This window comes from Neofelis nebulosa, chromosome X (genome assembly GCF_028018385.1).
Source record: "Neofelis nebulosa isolate mNeoNeb1 chromosome X, mNeoNeb1.pri, whole genome shotgun sequence".
In the NCBI taxonomy this organism is placed as follows: domain Eukaryota; kingdom Metazoa; phylum Chordata; class Mammalia; order Carnivora; family Felidae; genus Neofelis; species Neofelis nebulosa.
In genome coordinates, this window is record NC_080800.1 from 59,153,118 (window position 1) to 59,165,127 (window position 12,010).

The 12,010-nt window shown below is 35.5% G+C and overlaps 1 protein-coding gene across 2 annotated transcripts in view; it reads right to left on the reverse strand.

The window, feature by feature from the left end:
• The window catches only part of TEX11 (testis expressed 11), a 251,917-nt gene that overhangs the window by 98,756 nt on the left and 141,151 nt on the right, over positions 1-12,010 (reverse strand). For both annotated transcript variants that reach the window (XM_058712843.1, XM_058712844.1), the window contains exon 17: positions 783-885. In XM_058712843.1, coding sequence (XP_058568826.1) covers positions 783-885 — 103 coding nt within the window. The remainder of the gene's footprint in view (positions 1-782; positions 886-12,010) is intronic.

Below are 12,010 nucleotides of genomic sequence, written 5' to 3' on the forward strand. Positions count from 1 at the left end.
CCCAGGGCTAAAAGTGACAGGAAGGTATGACAACAAAGGAGCCTGAGTAATTTTATTGTTCTGTATCATGATTGTAATGGTGGTTACCTAACTGTATATACTTGTCAAAACAAATAGAATTATTCACAGAATTATTAATATAAATAAACCCCACAGAATCATACACTAGTAAATTTTATTCTATGTATCATCAATAAACATGGCTTTAAAAAATGGTCACAGATAACTGGGGAAAAAGTAAAAAGATTGAGCTGGTGTTATGTTTAAGAAGTAAAATTATTTTATTTTAATAGAATATGACAAAGTTTAATAGGAAATCTATTTTGGGGCACCTGGGTGGTTCTGTTGAGCATCTGACTTCAGCTCTGGTTCATGGGTTCAAGCCCCACATTGGACTCTGTGCTGACAGGTCAGAACCTGGAGCCTACTTCAGATTCTCTGTCTCCCTCTCTCTCTGACCTTTCCCTGCTCCTGGTCTCTCTCTCTCTCTCTCTCTCTCTCTCTCTCTCTCTTAAAAATAAATAAACACTAATAAAAAATTAAAATAAAAGTAAGCTGGAGACTTTGATTGTCTAAGACAACTCTTAACTGAATTGGGTTTGCAGTATAAACTCCCTCTTACCCCAAAGCTTTGTAAGCTTAATTTTTAATTACATAGGAAAGCTAGAATATAGAATATACAACTCCGCTGTCTTAAAAACAATGTTTTTTCCTTTAAAGTACAAAAGGATTATTATTATTTGTATTAACAGTCAAATATAATTCATAAATAACATTTATACCTCTGGTAGAGTTTTGCTCTAAAACAGCAATCTTGAATATATAAAACTGAGTGAAAATATTTGTAGGATCATGTCGTTCAGCTTCTCTCACTGATGCTCTAGCCTGAAAAAGAGAAATATTGGACCTCTTTTATAAAAGTAATAAGGAAGACCTTACCATATTTTACTAATAGTATTAACATAATCACAACGGCTGAGGATACTCATCATGAAAAGATGTGATTCTAAGTAAAATTTTTAAAGAACTGTTCTCTTAAAACACTAAAGAAGCAGTGAGTTCTGCTTATGTAAATAGTGTGCATTAAATACGTCAGACTGACCCTCCTACTGAAAACAATGAAAAATGTTAGATAACATTTTTTTCTATTCCAAAGCAACTTACAAGACACTAAAACCTAAGGAAAAGTGAGGTTCCAGAGAAACAAGCAGAGAATTAAAGCCACTTTTTTTCTGGGGGGCATTTATAAATCTAAACAAATGTTAGCTTAGATTTAATGAAACTCACCAGGTCAGGGAAAAAGACATCAAGACCCAAGGGATCACACTCTTAGGCTAAGGGCAAACCACAAGTAAACTACTCCTACCCACATCCCCAGGGGACTGCAAAGAAAGTTCCTTTGGTTCTGAGAGGAACACAGCAGAATGGGGTGGGGAGAACCAATCTCTGTGGTGTGACACAGGCTTTCTCATACATTTACAGCACCAAATTACATCATAGGGGAAGCCAAAAGACCTCAAGTGATGAATTTAGTTGATGCTGGTCCCAAGCATCTGAAGAAGCAAATGTAAACCCTTTCTGGGGGAAGGAAACTTCATCTTAAGCTTCAAAATGTTTCCAAAAATAATTTTTCAAGAATCATGAGTAGTAAACATAAAAAAAAAAAAAAATCAAGCATACTAAAAAGCAAGGCACCATAAGTGAGACTCAGCAGAAACAACAAATAGCAGAAACAGATTCTCAAAATGCAGACACCAAAATTATCAAAAACTGTCTATAAAACACCTGTTTTTAAAGTTCAAGGAAATAAAAGATATATATGTATTTTTGATATATATATAGGTTGATATTCAATAGGACATTTTGATACAATACAGTGGTTGTTTCCACCTGATATCAATTCTGACTGACTACCGCCCATGCCATATTAGTTGTTACACATCTTGTCTATCACAGAACTTTGTAGGAAACATAAAACACAAAATATGACCTTGATGATTTGAAAAGGAGGAACTACTTGAAATGAAAAATACAATAACCCAAGTGGAAACATAACGGATAGGCTTAATGGCAGATTAGAAACATGAGAAGGGAAAATTAATGAACTGAAAAATAAGACAACGTAAATTAGCAAAAGTGCAGTACAGACATTGAAAACATGGACAGTTAAATAAGGACTCTACTCTTCTTAAGACAACCATTAAAAGAACTGAAACACTAAGTAATTTCCACACCGGTAGAGGGGGTTACCAGAAATTTAAAAAAAAAAGAAAGAGGATAGCCCTTTCAACCAATTGTGTTGGAACAGCTGGAAATCCACATGCAAACTAAAAAAAAAAAAAAAAAAGAATCAGAACACAGATCATAAACCTTCCAAAAATTAAGTCAAAATGGGTCATGAACCTAAATATAAAACCCCAATGAACAGAACTCTTAGAAAGTAACATAGAAGAAAATTGAAGTGATCTTTGATCTGGTGATGACTCTTTATTTTTTACTTATTTATTTAAAGGTTTTCTTTAAATTCCAGTTAGTTAACAGTGTAATATTAGTTTCATGTGTGAACATTCAACACTTCCATACAACACCCAGTATTCAGCACAAGTGCACTACCTAATCCCCATCACCTATGTTAACCCATTACCCACCACTCACCTCTCCTATGGTAACCATTAGTTTCTTCTCTATAGTTAAGAGTCTGTTTATTGGTTTGCCTTTCTCTTTTGTCCCCATATACTCATTTGTTTTATTTCTTAAATTCCACATATGAGTGAAATCATATGGTATTTGTTTTTCCCTGATTTATTTATTTATGTATTTGTTGGTTTATTTATTTATTTACTTATTTATTTTTGGGAGAGAACAAGCAGGGGAGCCGCAGAGAGAGGGGACAGAGGATCCTAAGTGGGCTCAGTGCTGACAGGTTGACAGGCTGACAGCAATGAGCCCAATGTGGGGCTTGAACTCATGAACTGAGAGATCTTGACCAGAGCCGACATCAGACACTCAACCGAGCCACCCAGATGCCCCCTTTTCCCTAATTTATAATTTAGTAGTTTGTTGCTTTATTGTTGAATTCTTTGTATATTTTGGACACCAATTTTTTATCAGGTACATATTTTGCAAATATTTTCTCTCACAGTATGGTTTATGTTTTCATTCTCTTAACAGTCTTTCACAGATCAGAGGTTTCTAATTTTAATGATATCCAACCCACACTTTATTCTTTCATGGATTGTGCTTGTGATGTTGCATTTTTATTTTTTATGTTTGTTTATTTATTTTGAGAGAGAGGGAGAGGGAACGTGAGTGCTCTCCCAAAATACAAACAAACAAACAAACAAACAAATTGGGAGAAAGACTTGAACAGACACCACACTAATGAATACTACAGATGGCAAATAAGCACAGAAAAAGATGCACAACATTATATTTCACCAAGGAAATGCAAATTAGAACAATATCACTGTACAACTATTAAAATGGCTAAAATCTAAAACACTGACAAAAGCTAATGCTGGTGAGTATGTGGAGAAATTATACTTCTCATTCATTTCTAGTAAGAAAAAATATAGTAGAGCCATTTTGGAAGATAGTTTGGTAGTTTCTTATAAAACTAGACATACTCTCACAATATGATTCAGCAACTGTCCTTCTTAGCATTTACCCAAATGAGCTGAAAGCTAATGTCCACACAAAAATCTGCATGTTAATGGTTATAGAAACTTCACTCAAAATTGTGCAAACTTGGAAGCATCCAAAATATCCTTCAATAAGTTATAAAAATATATAAAATTCAGAACACCCCAATTCTGTTATGATACTGTGTAAATCACTTTAATCTTTACTATAAAAGTTAAAAACATTAATATTAAAAACAACTATAGCTATGAAAATTTGTTAACAGGTGTGCAATATAAAAGTATGTAAAGTGTGACATGAACAGCATAAATGTGGGGAGAGCAGAAGCAGAAGTGTAAAGTTTCTCTATGCATTTGAAGATAAGTAGTTAACAGCTTAAAATAGACTGTTATATCTAGAAGATGTTTTATGTAAACCGCATGATAACCACAAAGAAAAAACTCATACTACATACATAAAAGATAAACAAAAAGGAATTATAGCATACTACTACAAGAATAATTTTTAAAAACACAGCAAGAGAGTGGCGTCTGGGTGGCTCAGTTAGTTAAGTGTCTGACTTCAGCTCAGATCATGATCTCATAGTTCATGAGTTCGAGCCCCACTTTGGGCTCTGTGCTGACAGCTTAGAGTCTGGCACCTGCTTGGGATTCTGTGTCTCCCTCTCTCTCTGCCCCTCCTGTGCTTGAGGTCTGTCTCTCTCAAAAATAAATAAGCATTGGGGAGCCTGGGTGGCTCAGTCGGTTAAGGGTCTGACTTCAACTCAGGTCATATCTCATGGTTCGTGAGTTCGAGCCCCACGTCGGGCTCTGTGCTGACAGCTCGGAGCCTGGAGCCTGTTTCAGGTTCTGTGTCTCCCTCTCTCTCTCTGCCCCTGCCCCACTCATGCTCCATCTGTCTCTCTCTCTATCTCTCTCTCTCTCAAAAATAAATAAGCATTAAAAAATTTATAAAAATAAATAAGCATTTAAAAAAAAACAGCAATAGAAGGAAAGGAATACAGGAATTAAAAACTAAGAAAACAATTAACAAAATGGGAATAGTAGGTACTTACCTATCAATACTACTTTAAATATAAGTGGAACAAATTCTCCAATCAAAAACACAGAGTGGCTGAATGGGTTTTTTTTTAATAATTTTTTTGGATCTTTATTTATTTTTGAGAGAGAGAGTGAGAGACAGAGCACGAGCGGGGGAGGGGCAGAGAGAGAGAGAGAGAGACACAAAATCTGAAGCAGGCTCCAGGCTCTGAGCTGTCAGCATTGAGACTGACACGGGGCTCAAACCCATGAACTGATCATGACCTGAGCCGAAGTTGGATGCTTAACCAACTGAGCCACCCAGATGCCCCTGAATGGGTTTTTAATAATAACAATAATAATAATAATTATTATAAAAACTCCAACAGTATGCTACCTACTAGAGACTAACTTATCTTTAAGGAAACACATAAACTGAAAGGACTGAAAATGATATTATATGCAAATGGTGAGGAAAAGAGCAAAAGTGGCAGTGATTATATCAGATAAAATAGACTTTAGTCAAAATTGCTCATAATAGACAAAGAAGGCCGCTATATAGTGATAAAGGGGTCAATTAATCAAGGGGATATAACAAATATATACACACTCAACATTAGAGCAAGGAAATATTTTTAAAAATTTTTTAACGTTTATTTTTGAGAGAAAGAGAGAGAAAGAGACAGAGCACAAGTGGGGAGGGGCAGAGAGAGAGAGGGAGACAGAATCCAAAGCAGGCTCCAGGCTCCGAGCTGTCAGCACAGAGCCCAATGCAGGGCTCGAAGCCACGAACCATGAGATCATGACCTGAGCTGAAGTCAGACACTTAACTGACTGAGCCACCCAGGTGCCCCTAGAGCAACTAAACATTTAAAACTTATATTAACCAAAAAGATATTCAACATCATTAATCATCATGGAAATGCAAATTAAAACCACAGTGAGACACCACTTCACACCTGTCAGGACGGTTAATTCAAATACACAAGAAATAACAAGTGCTGGCAAAGATATGGAGAAAAAGGAACGCTTATGTACTGTTAGTTGCAATGAAAATTGGTAGCACCACTGTGGAAATCATTATGGAGTTTCCTCAAAAACTTAAAATTAAAATTACCATATGATCCAGTAATTCTACTACTGAGCATTTACCTAAAAAAGGGAAAACACTAATTTGAAAACATTACACCCCTATGCTTATTGCAGCATTATTTACAGTATATTGCAACATTATTTAAAATAGTCAAAATATGGAAACAACCCAAATGTTCATTGATGGATAAAAAAAAAAAACATAGTATATATACACTGTGGAATATTACTCAGCCATAAAAATTAATGGACTCTTGCAATTTGCAATAACATGGATGAAACTAGAGAGTCTAGAGAATATAATGTTAAGTGAAACCAGTCAGAGAAAGACAAATACCATATAATTTCACTCATATGTGTTATTTAAGAAACAAAACAAAGGGGGAAAAAGGGGACAGACATTAAGAGACTCTAAATAAAGACAACAAACTGGTGGCTGCCAGAGAAAAGGTGGGTAGGGGATAACTGAGACAAAGGTGATTAAGAGTACACTTATCTTTTTTTTTTAAGTTTATTTATTTTGAGAGAGAGGGAGAAAGAGCATGTGTGCATGAGTGAGTGGGGTAGGGGCAGAGAACTATGGAGAGAGAGAATCCCAAGCAGACACGGGGCTCAATCTCACAAACCATGAGATCACAACCTGAGCTGAAACCAAGAGTGAGACGCTTAACTGACTGAACCACCCAGGCACCCCAAGAGTACACTTATCTTGATGAGCATTAAGACATGTATACAATTGTTGAATCATTATATTGTACTCCTGAAATTAATATAACAATGTATATTAATTATACTTGAATTTAACAATTAATCAATCAAATGCTAACCAACTGAAGAGAGTAATAGAGAGCAATAATAAACAATAGGGGACTTCAACACCCCACTTTCAACAATGCATAGATCACCCAGGCAGAAAATTAGATAGTGGACTTGAATAACACTATAGACAAAATGGGCCTTACAAATATTTACAGAACATTCTATCCAATAGCATCAGAATATATACTTCTCCTAAAGAGCACCCAAGGATCATACTCTAGGATAGACCATAAGTTGGGCTAGAAAGCAGGCCTTAACAAATTTAAGAAGACTGAAATTCTATCAAGTGTCTTTTCAAAACGCAATGGTAAAAAACTAGAAATAAATGACTGAAAAATGAAAAATTAATAAATACATGGAGATTAAACAACACATTCCCAAACAACCAATGGGTCAAAGAAGAAATCAAAAGGAAAATCACAAAGTATTTTGAGACAAAAGAAACTGGGAACACAGCATATCCAAGCTTATGGGATGCATCATGTTTGGCTTAGAACATGAAAACTGACACCACAGAAATACAAATGATCATAAATTATTACTATGAATAATTATATACCAACAAATTGAAAAACCTAAAAAAATGGATAAATACTTGAAACATGCAACCTATCTAGATTGAATCAGGTTGAAATAGAAAATCTGAACAGACCAATAACAGGTAAGATTTAATAAGTAATCAAAATCTTCAAAATCAAGTGCATATGAAACTTTCTCCAGGATATGTCACATGATAGCCCACAAAAAAAGTCTTAATAAATTTAAGAATATTGAAATCATACCAAGCATTTTTTTGACAACAATAAACTGACAAAATCTGGAATGGCTTAGTTGGTTAAGCATCTGACTTCCACTCAGGTCATGATCTCAGGGTTCCTGAGTTCCAGCCCCGCCATCGGACTCTGTGCTACAGCTCAGAGCCTGGAGCCTGCTTTGGATTCTGTGTCTCCCTCTCTACCTCCCCCCTCTTGTGCTCTGCCTCTCTCTTGCAAAAAGAAATAAATATTTAAAAAATTGTTTCTTTAAAAAAAAGATAAAATCTGGAGGAAAAAGACACATGGAGGATAAACGACATGATACTAAACACATAGGTCAACAAATAAATCAAATAGGAAATCAAAACATACATGGAGACAAATAAAGAAAACAGAAGCGTGCAAATTCTTTGGAATGCAGCAAAATAAATTCTAGGAAAGAACCTTATAGTGATACAGGCCTCTTTAAAGAAACAAGAAAAATCTGAAACAAACTAACCTTATACCTAAAAGATAAAAAAAAAAAAAAAGAACAAGCTTAAAACTAGTAGAAAGAAGGAAATAATAAAGATTAAAGCAGAAACAAATGAAATAGTCTTAAAAAATAGAAAAGATCAATGAAACCAAGAGCCGGTTCTTTGAAGACATAAACAAAATTGATAAACCTTTAGCCAGACTTCTCAAGGAAAAAAGAGAGATGACTGAAATAAAATCAGAAATGAGGGAAGAGAAATAAAAACTGACACCATAGAAATAAAAAGGATTCTAAAAGCATATTATGAAAAATTATAGGACAACAAATTGGCCAAACCAGAATAAATGGATAAATTCCTAGAATTATATAAACTATCACAACAGAAACAGTAAGAAATAGAAAACTTGAACAGACTGATAATCAGCAAAGAAATTGAGTCAGTAACCAAAAATCTCCCAAAAAAACAAAAGTCCAGGGCCAGATGGCTTCTTCTCAAACTATTCCAAAAAAACAGAAATGGAAGAAAAACTTCCAAATTCATTCTATGAAGCCAGCATTACTCTGACTCCAAAGCAAGGAAAAGAAAAAAAAAAACCTCCACTGAAAAATAGAACTACAGGCCAATATCCCTGATGAACATGGATGTAAAAATTCTCAATAAAATACTAACAAATTGAATCTAAAAACACATTAAAAGAATCATTCATCATGCTCAACTAGAATTTATTCCTAAACTTTAAGAGTGGTTCATTATTCATAAATCAACCAATGTGATACACCACATTAATAAAAGAAAGGATAAAAACCATATAATCATTTCAAAAATGCAGAAAAAGCATTTGACAAAATATAGTATCCATTTTTGATTAAAAAAAAAACCCTCAACAAAGTAGAGAGAAATTACCTCAACATAATAAACACCATATCAAAAAATACCACAGCTAATATCATCCTCAATGGGGAAAAACTGAGAGCTTTTCCTCTATGGTCAGGAACAAGACAGGAATCTCAAGTCTCACCACTGTTATTTAACATAGTCCTGGAAGTCCTAGCCTCAGCAGTCCAACAACAAAAAGAAATAAAAAGCCTCCAAGGGCGCCTGTGTGGTTCAGTCAGTTAAGCGTCCGACTTCAGCTGAGGTTATGATCTCACAGTCTGTGAGTTGGAGCCCCAAGTCAGGCTCTGTGCTGACAGTTCAGAGCCTGGAGCCTGCTTCAGATTCGGTGTCTCCCTCTCTCTACCTCTTCCCCCACTCATACTGTGTCTCTCTCTCAAAATAAAATAAAGACATAAAAAATTTTTTTCAAAAAGGAAAGAAAATAAAAAGCCTCAAAATTGGCAAGGAAGTCAAACTTTCACTATTTTCAGACAACACAATACACCATATAGAAAACACGAAAAGACTCTACCCAAAAATTTGCTAGAACTGACACACAATTTCAGTAAAGTTGCTGGATACAAAATCAACATACAGAAAGCTGTTGCATTTCTACACACTAAAAATGAAGAAGGAGAAGGAGAAATCAAAGACTAGATCCCATTTACTATTACACCAAAAATCATAAGACACCTAGGAATAAACCTAACAAAAAAAGTAAAAGACTTATACTCTGAAAACTATCTAACACTGATGGAATATATTATTCCATCAGTAATGACACAAAGAAATAGAAAGACACTCATGTTCATGATTGGAAGAACAAATATTGTTAAAATGTATATATCACCCAAAACAGTCTACATATTTAAGCAATCCCTTTCAAAATACCACCAGTATTTTTCACAGAAGTAGAGCAAACAATCCTAAAATTTGTATGGAATCACAAAAGACTCCAAATAGCCAAAGCAACCTTGATAAAGGAAAGCAAAGCTTGGAGCTATCACAATTCCATATTTCAAGTTATATTACAAAGCTGTAGTGATCAAAACAGTATGGTACTGGCACAAGATAGACACATAGATTAATGGAACAGAATAGAAAACCCAGAAATGAACCCACAACTATATGGTCAACTAATCTTTAACAAAACAGGAAAGAATATCCAATGGAAAAACGACAGTCTCTTTAACAAATGGTGTTGGGAAAACTGGACAGCAACATGTAAAAGGATTAAACTGGATCACTTCTTACAACATCATAAAAATAAATTCAAAATGAATCAAAGACCTAAATGTGAGACCTGAAACCTTAACACAGGCAGCAACCTCTTTGATATTGGCCATAAGCAACTTCTTTCTAGATATGTCCCCAGTGCAAGGGAAACAAAAAGAAAAACAACCTATTGGGACTACATCAAAATAAAAGTCTTCTGCACAGTGAAGGAAACAATCAACAGAACTAAAAGGCAACCTATGGAATGGGAGAAGATATTTGCAAATGACATAGCTGATAAAGGGTTAGTAGCTAAAATATATAAATGGTTTATAAAACTTAACGCCCTCAAAACAAATAATCCAAGTTTTAAAAAAATGGGCAGAAGACATAAATAGACATGTTTCCATGAAAAGATGCTCAACATCACTCATCATCAGGGAAATACAAATCAAAGCCAAAATGAGATAGCACCTCACACCTGTGGGAATGGCTAAAATTATCAACACAGGAAACTATAGATGTTAGCAAGGATGTGGGGAAAGGGGAAACCTCTTACACTGTTGGTGGGAATGCACACTGGTGTAGCCACTGTGGGAAACAGGTTCTTCAAAAAGTTAAAAATAGAACTACCCAGGACACCTGGGCAGCTCAGTTGGGTAAGCATCTGACTTTGGCTCAGGTCATGATCTCACAGTTCGTGAATTCAAGCCCTGCATCAGGGTTTCTGCTGTCAGCGTGGAGACCACTTCAGATCCTCTGTCTCCCTCTCTCTCTGGCCCTCCCGCGTGCTCTCTCTCTCTCACTCTCTCTCAAAAATAAACATTAAAAAAATAGAACTACCCTACAATCTAGCAGTTACACTACTAGGGATTTGCCCAAATGGTACAAACATATGGATTCAGTGGGGGCACATGCACCCCAATATTTATAGCAGCCTTATCAACAATAGCCAAACTATGGGAAGAGCCCAAATGTCCACCCCCCATCAACCCTCAAGTGGGGGAGAGGCAGGGGCAGAGAGAGAGGGAGACACAGAATCTGAAGCCAGCTCTAGACTCCGAGCTGTCAGCACAGAGCCTGACATGGGGCTCAAACCCACAAACTGCAAAATCATGACCTGAGCTGAAGTTGGGTGCTTAACCATCTGAGCTACCCAGGCACCCCCAAAACGATCTTAAGAAAGATCAAGCTGGAGGTTTCACAATTTCAGATATCAAAAGATACCACAAAGCTATAGTAATCAAAACAGTATGGTACTGACACATAAACAGAAACATAGGTCAATAGAACAGAATAGAACACTCAGAAATAGACCCACACCTGTATGGTCAATTAATCTATTGACAAAGGAGGTAAGAATACACAATGGGGAAAACAGTCTCTTCAAAAATGATACTGTGAAAACTAGACAGCTACATGCAAAAGAATGAAACTGGACCACCTTCTTACACTATACACAAAAAATAAAATAGAAATGGATTAAAGACCTAAATGTGAGACCTGAAATCACAAAACTACTAAAAGAAAACATAGGCAGTAATCTCTTGGACATCAGCCTTAGCAACTATTTATGGATGTGTCTTCTCAAGCAAGGGAAACAAAAGCAAACAAACTATTTGGACTATACCAAAATAAATAGCTTCTGCATAGTAAAAGAAACAACCAACAAAACTAAAAGGTAACCTATGGAATGGGAAAAGACATTTGCAAATGACATAGCCAATAAAGGGTTAGTATCCAAAATATATAAAGAACTTATATAGCTCAACACCAAAAAACAAACAACCCATTTTTTAAAAATGGGCAGAAAACCTGAATAGATATTCCTCCAAAGAAGGCATACAAATGGCCAACAGACACATGAAAAGATAACTCAACATCACTAATTGTCAGGGAAATGAAAATCAAAACCACAATGAGATATCACCTTACATCTGTTAGAATGGCTAGTATTAAAAAGACAAGAATGAACAAGTTTTGGCAAGAAATGTGGAGAAAAGGGAATCCTCATTGCAGTGTTGATTGAAATGTTAATTGTTACAGCCCTTGTGGAAAACAGTACAGGGGCTCATCAGAAAAAATAAAAAACAGTAATACTATTTTTATAGTAAAA